At 58.2% G+C, this 12,657-nt stretch overlaps 2 protein-coding genes across 2 annotated transcripts; both read left to right on the top strand.

The window, feature by feature from the left end:
* Positions 1 to 6,535: 6,535 nt before the first annotated feature.
* LOC147976282 (uncharacterized) lies at positions 6,536 to 7,491 on the top strand. Its single transcript, XM_087520807.1, has 2 exons — positions 6,536 to 6,890; positions 6,998 to 7,491. Exons 1-2 carry the CDS (start codon positions 6,536 to 6,538, stop codon positions 7,489 to 7,491), a joined length of 849 nt encoding a protein of 282 aa, XP_087376933.1.
* A 195-nt stretch (positions 7,492 to 7,686) lies between these two features.
* On the top strand, positions 7,687 to 8,136 carry LOC147976281 (uncharacterized). The gene has a single exon (XM_087520806.1). The coding sequence runs from the start codon at positions 7,687 to 7,689 to the stop codon at positions 8,134 to 8,136; it is 450 nt and encodes a 149-aa protein (XP_087376932.1).
* Positions 8,137 to 12,657: the final 4,521 nt, after the last annotated feature.

Raw genomic sequence — 12,657 nt, 5'->3', positions numbered from 1 at the left:
TGGTGACGCCTTCTGGCCATTGAAGCAGAGGAAGTACATAGCTATTGACGAGTGAGTACCTTATCCTTGTAATTTCTTGAGCGCCGCTTACCCTCCTGACCGTGGTTCCTTAGGGTCCCTCCTGCTAGGGTGATGAAGTCTCCCGAGGAGCAACCTCTGCCTACCTCGGGCTCCCTGCTAACCCTGGGCGCCTCGTGTCGAACTACCACACGTGGCGCGAGGCCTGCCAGGGAAGCAGACATGCTAGCCTGGCCCCTTGACCCTGAGCTCTTGTTGTCCCTCCTTCGTGGCCTGCCTGGGGTGCGGAGAGTGTGCCGACGGCCCCACCGCTGGTCCTTGCCCGCGGCTGCGAGACACCGACTCTGGCCTCACCTTCAAGCAATGAGGCTCCGCCCCACCGGGCCTCCGCCGAGGCCCGAAGGGCGGCCGGAAAGGCACCGGCCCCCAGCCCCCTGCCGGGAGCGGGCGAGCCACTTCGAACTTCTCCAACAATCCTAGGCGCGGAGGACGGACCTAGCTGCGCATTCAAGCTTGCATGCGAGCGCGGCACCGTCCATCATAAGCTCTTCTAGGAAGCGATGGGCACGCTGAGCCGGCTCGGGGAAGAGCTCGTGGACGTTAACGCCTGCCTTGAATCAGAAGGCCTCCGGCTGGCAGATGAATGGCATCAGCTAAAGGTAGCCATCGACCTTGGGAGTCTCCAGCACGAACGCGCCGAAGGCCGAGGCGTCCCTTGCTACCTCGCGCGAGGCCAGTGCCCGGGCCTTGGAGGAGGCCTAGGAAGCTGACCGCCGCCGCGAGGCCGCAGAGAAATGCGAAGGGGAGCTCCGGGCTCTGAACGCCTCCCTGGAGCGGCAGGTCGAGGCGACTAAGGGTTGCCTTGGTGTCGATGAAGGGGGCACCCTCCGAGGAGGGGGAGCTCCTGAAACACGAGGAGGCGCTGATGTTGGAGGCCACGGAGCGCAGCCTCGAGCTTGAACGGTTGGAGACGAGGGAGCGTCAGGTCGCCCAGGCAGAGGACGGCACCAGCGCGCGTGAAGCGAGGATCCAGGAGGAAGTCGACCGCAGGGTGGCGGAGGCTCGTGTAGATCTCGCCAAAAGGCACGAGCTGAAGCTGAAGCTCGTGGGAGCCAAAGCCGAGTGCAGAACCACTGCCCTCAGGTCAAGGCTGGACGAAGCGAAGCAGCGTGAGAAGGCCGCCGCAGCAGCCCTGATCTCCATCCAGCCCGAGCTGGCCTCCGCCCGTGCCGAACTGCTCCCACTCCAGCGGCGGGTTGCTGATGCTGAGTCCCTCACGCAGCAAGCGCTCCGCCGGCAGCCTTTACTGCATGAGCATACTCCCATGCATCAGGCCCTCAGGGTGAGGGACAACCAGGCGCTCGGTGCCATCTGCGACGAACACGCCCCTCACCCCCACGCAGAGGACTATGCCAGCCATCTCCTCTTCTTCACCGACATCGTGACGCGCCTGGAGGAACGGGCCGAGAGGGCTCGCGAGCTTGTCGAGGAAAAGAGCCAGGGCCTCCTTGGACGCGCGTTCTCCTGCGTCTTCAGCCATCTTCAGAATGCCGGCCCCAACTTCGATTTCAACGCCGCCATCGCCCCAATGCTCGAAGCTATCCGGGACAACCTGGCGCGTTGGGTGGACGATAACGTGGATGCTCTGGTCAGGGCTTTCGCTTCCGACGATGATGCAGTGGTGGTCGTGGCGGATGAAGGCGGCGTGGTCGATGATGGTGAAGACAATGCTGGCGACGACGCCTGCAGCATGTCCGGGAGCGATTCGGAAGATGCTACGAGTGACATGTCCGATTGAGCCCGCGCTCCTTGTTTTGAACCTGCGCGCAAAGGCTTGGGCATGACCCTTCAGGATGTAAGAGCATTTTGGGGAGGGGGAGCCCCTCATGTAATCAGACTATTGTTTTATTCCCTGAGACAGACTTAAGGCGTGCTTTTGCGAGTTCTCAAGTTCTTCCACGAGCTTGCTGCAGTAACTTACCTTGGTCCAGACAGACCACGGACTGGTCTGGTGGTTGCCGGTGCATATTTCTCCCAAGGAGACTCCCTCACGGGCCCACGAGGTGTTGGGCTCCTGAGGAGCCTGGTAGTTGGACGGAGTTGAGGTCTCCTTGGGTGGACGGTCCCGCCCTGACCGACCAAGTAGCCCAATGGTCGGCGTTGGTCCTTGGGTCGTCGGACATCGAGACAGCGGGGTGTTGGCAGATCAGCTGGCGAAAGAGAGGCTTCAGTGCACCCCTAGCTACCTGGCGCGCCAAATGTCAGATCGTGGGTTCCGGCAAACCCTTGAGGTTTGAACACTGGGGTGCGCACAAAGATCTCTCTCTCGCTCGCTCACTCTCGCAACGATCTCTAGGCCTAGCTCGCTGAACCCAAGGAACAAGTGACACGAGAGTTTATACTGGTGCAGGCCACCATTGTGGTGCAATACCCTACTCTAGTGTGGTGTGGTGGATTGCCTCGAGGGCTGAGTATGAACTAGTACAGAGGACAAATAGCCTCTTGAGGAGAGGTGTTCTTGAGCTTGATGAGCTGGTGAGATGGCCTTGGTGGAGTGGATCTGATCCAAGATGAGCCGATCCCTAACTACGGTGGTGGCTAGCCCTATTTATAGAGGCCCTGGTCCTATTCCCAAATGTTTAGGCGGGAAGGGATCCCACAACGGCCAATTTCGAAGGGGGGCAACTAGTACAAGTTATCCTGACAAAAGGTGGTCTTCGCCTGCCAAGGGCTTTGGTGGTGATGTAGCTGTGGGCTCCGTGGTGACCTCCATCCTGCCTTCCTGCTGGTCTTGGTCTTGTTGCACCAATATGCAAACCTTTGCCTGACACCTTGGGACTCCTTGTCTGCGCTTGCCCCTTTAGCACCAAAGAGGAAACAAGTACTCTGCACCCGCTAGCGCCTGCCTGGCCTTGGCCGTCATGGCTCACGTCACGTGAACCTCGTGAGATGCCCCTTGCATAGATATCTCCGCTCCTCGGGACCCAGCCTAGCGAGGCCGCCCCTGAGGAGGTCTTGGCGTCATCCTCCTCATGAGGCTTGGCCCCTCGCGAAGGTCTTGAGTGGTTGCTGCTGAAGATGGGTCGTACCAGGCCGTTGACAGAGCCACACCCTGGGCCGCAGCAGGCAAGCCTGGGTACCCCCGTTCCCAGGACGACGACACCGCCATCTGGTGCTGACGTTGCTGCTGCTGAGGAGAAGGCCACCCCCCATGCCGACAGGGTTATCCGTGTTTAAGCTCTTCTTCTTGGCCACAGGGCCATGCATCGGGCCTCGGTCGCTCCACGAGACCCTGTAATGAAAACATGCCATATATTTTGTGTTTAGTCGTTGTATCTCTAGTGTTTGTGCGAAACCGATACTTCTAGCTGGATCTTTTGAATGTGCGTTTATCCCTTTGAACTCTATATGCTTGTGTTTGTATGATCAACCCCTACAAGTTCTGGATGCCTGCCGATATCATATTGCCACGATTCTCGTAAGGGTCCGGCCCTTAACAGTCATCTTGGTGTGGATGCGTCTCGGCAGGTTTTTCCTAGGTAGCTCTCGATGCAGCCGCTCGACCTACGAGCGTAGCTCTGGACAGGATGATGGTGCGATCAAATAAATAGCCAAGGTTCCATCGCTGTCGGCGTCCTGGGAACAGGGGTACCCAGACTTGCCTGCTTGCGGCCCGTGCGTGGCTCCGTCAACGGCCCAGTACGGCCCATCTTTAGTAGCAGCAACTCGAGACCCTAGTGAGGGGCCAACCCTCGCGAGGCGGACGACGCCAAGACCTCCTTGGGGGCAGCCTCACTAGGCTGGCTCCCGAGGAGCGGATATATCTACGCAAGGGGCACCTCGCGAAGTTCGCGTGATGTGAGCCATGACGACCAAGTCCAGGCAGGTGCCAGCGGGCACAGTGTACTAGTTTCCTCTTTGGTGCTAAGGAGGCAAGAACGGGCACGAGGTCTCGAGGCATCAGGCAAAGGTTTCTATATTGGTGCAACAAGACCAAGACCGCCAGGACGGCAGGACGGAGGTCATCGCGGAGGCCACAGTAGCATCACCACCAGAGCCGTTGGCAGGCAAAGACCACCTTTTGTCAGGATATCTTGTACTAGTTGTCCCCCTTCAAACTTGGCCATTGTGGGATCCCTTCCCACCTAAACATTTGGGAAGAGGACCAAGGCCACTATAAATAGGACTTAGCCACCACCATATAGGGGGATCGGATTCATTCCACCCAGACGAGCTCACCAGCTCATCTAGCTCAAGAACACCTCACCTCCCTAGGTTGTTCATCCATTGTACTAGTTCATCCTCAGCCCCTCGAGGCAATCCACCACACATTGGAGTAGGGTATTACACCGCAAGGTGGCCCGAACCAGTATAAACCCCCATGTCTCTTGTTCTTTGGGTCCATCAAGCTAGGCCGTGGGATCGTTGAGCGAGCAATCTAGGAAGAGAGTGTTCTTCGTGCACACCCTAGAGTTCAAACCTCACAACCGTTTGCCGAAACCCATAATCCGAGATTTGGCGCACCAGGTAGGGGTGCGTCGGAGCTCCACCTCTCCGCTCGTTCCGCCCGTCCGCCCGCTTCGTCTCTTTGTTCGGCCCTCATGGCAAGCGCCACCCCACCGGCTGGATCGACGGGCACGTGTAGAGGCGTCATGGGCCTCCGGACCTTCACCCCTACCTTACGACAGGTGTGGTGGCCGCGCAAGTTCAAGCCGGATATGCCGCCTCGCTACAATGGCGCAGCGGATCCAGCAGCCTTCCTGCTGGTATACGAGGAGGCCGTTCGGGGAGCCGGAGGAGATGACAGGGTCATGGCCAACCAGTTTCCCATGGCCCTAGCCAGCATGCCGGGTGCCTGGCTGCTCAGCCTATCAGGATCCTCGATGGCCTCCTAGGAAGAGCTGTGCGGTCTCGTCATCGCGCGCTTCGCAGCACCAGCGCCCCTCGCCGTTGCAGCCATCCTCGGCGGCTCGCAGGCACCGCCCTCAGATCGCCAGATCAAGCAGTTCTTCCGCCAAATGGGCGCCGCCTTTGTGCAGCAGGGACCTCCCCCGGGATGGGTGGTGCCCAAGGCCGACCTCACCTTTGACTCAGGGGACCATCCGGCGATCACCGCCGGCTCGGGCGCGCTCCCGGTGCTTTGCACACCCACCATCTGCAACGTGGCGGTAACCAAGACCCTCATCGATGGCGGGGTTGGCCTCAATGTGCTCTCTGTGGAAGCTATCGGCTTGCTCCATATACCACACGGTAGGCTCCGTCACACCAGGACCTTCTCCGAAGATGGCGGCAGTTCCACCAGCCCCCTAGGGCAGATCTGCCTCCCAGTCACCTTCGGTACTCGCAACAACTACCGCACCGAGCTTATTGACTTCGACATCGCTCGCATTGGCCTCCCGTACAATGCCATCCTCGGGTACCCATCCCTGGCTCAATTCATGGAAGCAACTCACCCTGCATGCAGCCTCATGAAGATGCCGGGGAGCAACGGCGTCCTCACCATGGCTAGACACACCAAGGAGGCCCTGATGGCCCTCAAGCTCGCCTTCAGGGCCACGGTGGTGGCACACCCCGCGGGAGAAGCATCACCTGGTACCCAAGGACTTTCGCTGACGAAGAAGAAGCAATTGTTCTCCCAAGATCGGGCCAAGACAAAGCAGGTGCCGGTCGACGAGGATGGGGCTTCAGGAGCCACCTTCACCATCGGTGCCGACCTTGCCCCAGACCAAGAAAAGGCGTCGGTGAATTTCATGCACGCAAATAAGGAGGTATTCGCCTGGGAGCCCAAGCAGCTGGTTGGGGTCCCAAGGGGGATAATCGAGCATCACCTAAGGGCGTGCCCGAATGTATGCCCGGTGAAGCAGAAGGTGCGGTGACAGCCTGCAGAGAAGCAATCCTTCATCGTCCAGGGGACCCGCAACCTGCAGGATGCAGGTGTCATCCGCGAGGTATGGTACCCGGAGTGGCTGGCGAACCCGGTCGTCGTGCCCAAGAAAGGCAAGAAAGAGCGCATGTGTGTTGACTTCACCAACCTCAACAAGGCCTGCCCTCAATATTCGTTCTTGCTTCCGTGCATTGATCAGATCGTTGACTCGACCACCGAGTGCGACTTGCTGTGTTTCCTAGATGCCTTCTTAGGTTACCACCAGATCAAGATGGCGGTGGAGGACGTAGAGAAGACGGCCTTCTTAACCCCGTGCGGGGTGTACTGCTACACCTGCATGCCATTTAGGCTGCGTAATGCTAAAGCAACCTTCCAGCGGCTGACGCACATCGCTCTAGGCCAGCAGCTCGGGAGGAACGCTGAGGCCTACGTCGACGACATTGTGGTGAAATCTCGGGAGGCAAGGACCCTCATTCAGGATCTGGAGGAGACTTTTGCCAGCCTGCGCAAGGTAGACCTGCGGCTCAACCCAGAGAAATGCGTGTTCGGCGTCCCCTCTGAAAAGCTGCTGGGTTCCTCATATCACACATGGGGATCGAGGCGAACCCGGAGAAGGTCAAAGCAATAGAAGACATGAGCCCGCCGCAGACTCTCAAGGAAATGCAAAAAATCACGGGCTGCATAACCTCACTGGGGCGCTTCATCTCCAAGCTGGGGCAGCGCGCCGTCCCATTCTTCAAGCTGATGAAGAATAAGGGCCCGTTCGAGTGGACTCCGAAGGCCGACATGGCATTTCAAGACCTCAAGAGATACCTAACCAGCCCGCCGGTGATGGTAGCGCCTCGTCCTCTCGAGCCCCTGGTGCTTTACCTGGCCGCCACACCTCATTCCGCTAGCACAGTGCTGGTGGTCGTTCGGGAGGAGCGCCTGTCCAAGAGCCTGCCACCCGACGCCGTGCATCCGGTCAGGATGGTGCAGCACCAAGAAGGCACCCCTGAAGCCACAACAGAGCCAGCAAATGACCAGGCACCACAAGACAACGCTTCTGAGGCCGCGATAGCCTTGATAGGTGGCCGAATTCCTGAGACCTCCCAGCCTCAGGGAGCCCCCAGCCTCAGGAGATCTCAGACTCCACCAACACTCCCGCCCTCATCGAACGCCTGGTGTACTTCGTCAGCACGGTGTTGCGAGACACACGGGCATGCTACCCCATGCCGCAGAACCTTCTGCTCACGCTCCTCGTGGCCTCGCGCAAGTTACGCCACTACTTCCAAGGCCACCCCATCAAGGTCGTCTCGACCTACCCGCTGGAGAGGGTACTCCTGAGCCCCAATGCTGCGGGGAGGGTCGCCGAGTGGAACATCGAACTGCAGGCATTCCAGCTGGAGTTCAGCACCACCAGGGTCATCAAGGGAGCCGTGTTGGCCGACTTTGTGGCGGAAGGGACTGACGCTCCAGGGCCCGAAGCGGGTGAGGACCGGTCCCTCTCGCCAAGGAGCGAAGCACCAGACGGTTGGGTCATGTACTTCGACGGCGCCTTCGTGCACCAGGGCACGGAGGCTGGGGCCGTGCTCATCTCGCCCACCTAGGACAAGCTCTATTATGCTGTGCAGCTCTGCTTCCAGTGAGGCGAGAAAGTCTCCAACAACATCGCGGAATACGAAGGATTGATCGCCAGCCTCAAGGCTACGGAGGCCTTGGGGGTGAAGTGCCTCACCATCAAGAGCGACTCTCAACTCCTCGTCAACTTTTCCAACAAGGTGTACGAACCGAAGGACGAGCACATGGAGGCGTATCTCGCGGAGGTACGCAAAATGGAGAAGCAATTCTTGGGCCTAGAACTGCAACATGTGCCCCGCGGCACAAACAAGGAAGCTGATGATATCGCCAAGAGGGCATCAAGGCATCAGCCCCAGGAGCCTGGCGTCTTCGAGGAGTGGCTATTCAAGCCTTCAGCGGCCCCTCCGGCTGCGGAGCCTACGCCGCCTCAGGAGGAGCTCCCCCTGCCACCAGCCTCAGGAGCTCCCGCCTACGGCCCGACCTCACGAGCGCGCCTGCTCCTCGCACTTGAACCCCAGGAGGGGTGCTGGACTGAAGAACTCAAGGTGTACCTGCCGCAGGGGGCCCTACAGAAGAAGGAGGAGGACCCGGAGTGCGTAGCTCGGCAAGCTACAGCCTACTGCACCCAGGACGGTGAGCTATACCAAAAACGATCGAACGATGTTTCCTTGTGATGCATCTCCAGGGACCAGGGGCGTGAGCTATTAGCTGACATACATGGCAGAGACTGCAGGCATCACTCGTCGTCGCGCACCTTGGTGGGCAAGGCGTTCTGCAGTGGATTCTATTGGCCCACGGCAGTCAACGACGCAGTCGAGCTGGTGAAATCATGCGAGGCCTACCAGTTCCATGCCAAGAAAATCCACCAGCCTGCCCAGGGCCTCCAGACCATCCCGCTCTCATGGCCGTTTGCGGTCTGGGGGCTGGATATCCTGGGTCCATTCCCTCGAGCACCCGGGGGCTACCGCTACCTCTACATTGCCATCGACAAGTTCACCAACTGGGCGGAGGTGGAAGCCGTCCACACCATCCCAGCCGGCTCCGCAGTTAAGTTCATCAAGGGCCTTGTGAGCCGGTTCGAAGTCACTAATAGCATCATCAGTGACAACGGCTCACAGTTTACTAGCAATCTCTTCAAAACATATTGCGCTCATCCTGGAACGCAGATATGCTATGCCTCAGTGGCACACCCCAGGAGCAACGGCCAAGCTGAGCGCGCCAGTGCGGAGGTCCTAAGAGGCCTCAAGATAAGGACCTTCAAGAAGAAGCTCGAGGCCTATGGCTGGGATTGGCACGACAAGCTCCATTCCGTCTTGTTGTCCATCCGCACCACCACCACCAAGCCAACAGGTGAGACCCCGTTCTTCCTCGTCTATGGAGCCGAAGCGGTTCTCCCTCACGAGGTCAAGCATCGCTCCGCGTGGGTCTTGGCGTTTGATGAGGCACGTCAGGACACCATGCGGGGGATGGACCTCATGCTGGGGAAGGAACGCCGCCGCCAAGCCTCGCTTCGAGCGGCAAGGTACCAGCAGGCGCTACGACAGTACCACTGCCGCAGTATCCGCTCCACGATGCTCGAGGTGGGAGATCTCGTCCTGCGGCGGGTGCTCTCAAGGGAAGGGCTGCATAATCTCTCACCCATGTGGGAGGGCCCATTTAGGATTGCCCGCGTCTCTAGGCATGGCGTTGTGCATCTGGAGACGATGGACAGGATCCCCATCCAGAACGCCTGGAACATCGAGCACCTCCAGAAGTTCCACCCATGAAGCAAGGCCTAGTGCATGTGAAGGTCTCCGCTCGTGACACTCCCACGTAATAATGAGTGGGGATGTACATGCCCCGGAGTCTTCGGAGCGCTGCCCTCGGGCCTCGGGGGCTCCCTCCCACGTCCTAGTGGCAGCACTTAGCTCCGCGCTAGTGAGAAGACTAGACTATGTGCCGGACGCGGCTATTCATTTGCTTTCTGTAGCTGGTTGCAACCTTTTGTGAAATTTGGAGTTCTGGCATTTCTCGATTGCTTGGTTGAGCCTCCTTTTCCTCTACTTCTTCGCTCGCTTCTTTGTTTTGCATCAGGGAGGACGGCAGTTGCCTGATGCTCCCCCTCGTGCGCCCCGCGCGGGAGCTGGGCAGGTGTGTGCGTGCGCTGGGCTAGCCTAAACCACGGACACACCTCGCCAAAGCCCTGTCGCCCCAGAGCTTCGGATCCCATGATCTCCGCGAGGCGCCCTCGATTGCGCTCGTGATTGGCGCACCCTCCTAAGTCCGTACCCCACGGGTACCGCGAAGCAGTGCGCTAAGCCATGATTAGCCCATGCCTGAGGGCTCGCGTAAGAAGGAGTAAGGCACCCGACAGATGACATAACAAACTCAGAAGCTTTGCGATGCCTCCCGAGGTCAACGGCTCCCGAGTCGGCAACCAGGAGGTGCACCCTCCTGAGACAGGAAACTACCCCGAGCGTATCAAGCTAAGTCACCCCCTTCTTTTTTGCATCTACATAGGACATGAACAATGTTGGAGCAATAACATAACATAGTAGCATAGAGATCACAGTTCATTACACGCCCCAGCAGGGCCATTTACCTTTTTGAAAATGCGGGAAGAAAGGAAAGGACAAACAAAAGCGACTGCATGACCGCGACAGCTGATGAGGCGCGGCTCCGAGGGCCTCCTGGACTCAGCTCAATCTGAGTCCCTCTCGTGCTTCACCGTCGCGCGACGACGGGACGATCTGCCGCCATCCTCGAAGCGGGCCCGGCGGCGAGGCAGCTAGTCATAGCCACAACTGCTCGTTCTCTCGCTGGCGGAGAATATGTCGCCGCTGGGTGAACCGCGACCGTCGCTAAGGCCAAGCTTGCCCTCAGCCTTGTCGCGGCCATCGCCCAGACCGGGCTCACCATCGCCGCCGCTGCCTTCGGGGCAGCACTCTGCACGGCGACCATCTTCCCCAAACACCCACACGAAGAGGGTCGCGGCGCCATCATACTTGAAGTGGAGGGTACACCGCCCTCTCAGGCCGCACGCGCGGGCAAACATCTGCCAGCTGCGGGCCAGCGCCATGTTGCCAGCGATGGAGACCTCCATTGCGACCCATGAGGCCTTGCTGCAGCAACCATCGGCCTGCAACTAGAGGCCGTCAAGACCCCGGGCCGGCAGCTCGCCGGCAAAGGAGTGCGGAAGCTGGAGCCAGGTGCCAGCCGGACTCTCCGACCACATGACGAACTCCAGGAGCACCTCCGCCGAATGGAAGCGCGGCTGAGGGGGCCGGGCGACCACGGCACACCTCCCCTCGGTGCAAGGGCTGCTCCGTCTAGAGCGGCCCTCGCCGTGGGAGGAGGCGTTGTTGCGGCCGCCGAGGACGACACGGTCCCCGAAGGAGTGCGACCGCACCCCCGAGGAGCCACGGCAAGGGTCGCGGCGTGCTTACGGGGATGGCCCTGGACCAGCGTGTCATGCGTGTGCTGGGCAGGTGTATGCGTGTGCTGGGCTACCCTAAACCACTGACACACCTCGCCAAAGCCCTGTCTCCCCAGAGCTTCAGCTCCCTTGATCTCCGCGAGGCGCCCTCGATTGAGCTCGTGATTGGCGCACCCTCCTAAGTATGTGCCCCACAGGTACCGTGACGCGGTGCACTAAGCCATGATTAGCCCATGCCTGAGGGCTCGTGCAAGGAGGAGTAAGGCACCCGACAGATGACATAACAAACTCAGCAGCTTTGTGACACCTCCTAAGGTCAACAGGTCCCAAGTCGGCAACCAGGAGGCACGCCCTCCCGAGACAGCAAACTACCCCGAGCGTATCAAGCTAAGTCACCCCCTTCTTTTTTGCATCTACGTGGAACACGAACAACGTCAGAGCAATAAGCATAACATAGCAGCATAGAGATCACAGTTCATTACATGCCCTAGCAGGGCCATCTACCTTTTTCAAAATGCAGGAAGAAAGGAAAGGACAAACAAAAGCGGCCCGCGTGACTGCGACAGCTGTTAAGGCGCGGCTCTGAGGGCCTCCCGGACTCAGCTCAATCTGAGTCCCTCTCGCGCTTCACCGCCGCGCGACGACGGGACGACCCGCCACCATCCTCGAAGTAGGCACGGCGGTGAGGTGGCTGGTCGTAGCCGCCACTGCTGGTGCTCTCACTGGCGGAGAAGCTGCCGCCGCTGGGTGAACCACGGTTGTCGCTAAGGGCAAGCTCACCCTCAGCCTCATCACGGCCATCGCCCAGACCGGGCTCACCATCGCCGGCGCTGCCTATGGGGCAGCTGAAGGAAATATGCCCTAGAGTCAATAATAAAGTTATTATTTATTTCCTTATATCATGATAAATGTTTATTATTCATGCTAGAATTGTATTAACCGGAAACATAATACATGTGTGAATACATAGACAAACAGAGTGTCACTAGTATGCCTCTACTTGACTAGCTCGTTAATCGAAGATGGTTATGTTTCCTAACCATGAACAAAAGAGTTGTTATTTGATTAACGGGATCACATCATTAGAAGAATGATGTGATTGACATGACCCATTCCATTAGCTTAGCACCCGATTGTTTAGTATGTTGCTATTGCTTTCTTCATGACTTATACATGTTCCTATGACTATGAGATTATGCAACTCCCGTTTGCCGGAGGAACACTTTGTGTGCTACCAAACATCACAACGTAACTGGGAGATTATAAAGGAGCTCTACAGGTGTCTCCAAAGGTACATGTTGGGTTGGCGTATTTCGAGATTAGGATTTGTCACTCCGATTGTCGGAGAGGTATCTCTGGGCCCTCTCGGTAATGCACATCACATAAGCCTTGCAAGCATTGCAACTAATGAGTTAGTTGTGAGATGATGTATTACGGAACAAGTAAAGAGACTTGCCGGTAACGAGATTGAACTAGGTATTAAGATACCGACGATCGAATCTCGGGCAAGTAACATACCGATGACAAAGGGAACAACGTATGTTGTTATGCGGTCTGACCGATAAAGATCTTCGTAGAATATGTGGGAGCCAATATGAGCATCCAGGTTCCGCTATTGGTTATTGACTGGAGACGTGTCTCGGTCATGTATACATTGTTCTCGAACCCGTAGGGTCCGCACGCTTAAGGTTTCGATGACAGTTATATTATGAGTTTATGAGTTTTGATGTACCGAAGGAGTTCGGAGTCCCGAATGAGATCGGGGACATGACGAGGAGTC

The sequence above is a fragment of the Triticum urartu genome, chromosome 4A, assembly GCF_056163025.1.
Source record: "Triticum urartu cultivar PI428250 chromosome 4A, HENAU_Tu73, whole genome shotgun sequence".
Classification (NCBI taxonomy): domain Eukaryota; kingdom Viridiplantae; phylum Streptophyta; class Magnoliopsida; order Poales; family Poaceae; genus Triticum; species Triticum urartu.
The sequence above is the reverse complement of the archived record's forward strand: the minus strand, read 5'-3'. Positions and strand labels throughout refer to the sequence as shown.

Excerpts from the sequence above, each read along its gene's own strand:
- LOC147976282 (XM_087520807.1), top strand. The coding sequence starts at position 6,536 with ATGAGCCCGCCGCAGACTCTCAAGGAAATGCAAAAAATCACGGGCTGC. Across the intron at positions 6,891-6,997 it reads GATGGTGCAGCACCAAGAAG|CCTCAGGGAGCCCCCAGCCT; the intron begins GCACCCCTGAAG and ends GAGACCTCCCAG.
- LOC147976281 (XM_087520806.1), top strand. The coding sequence starts at position 7,687 with ATGGAGGCGTATCTCGCGGAGGTACGCAAAATGGAGAAGCAATTCTTG.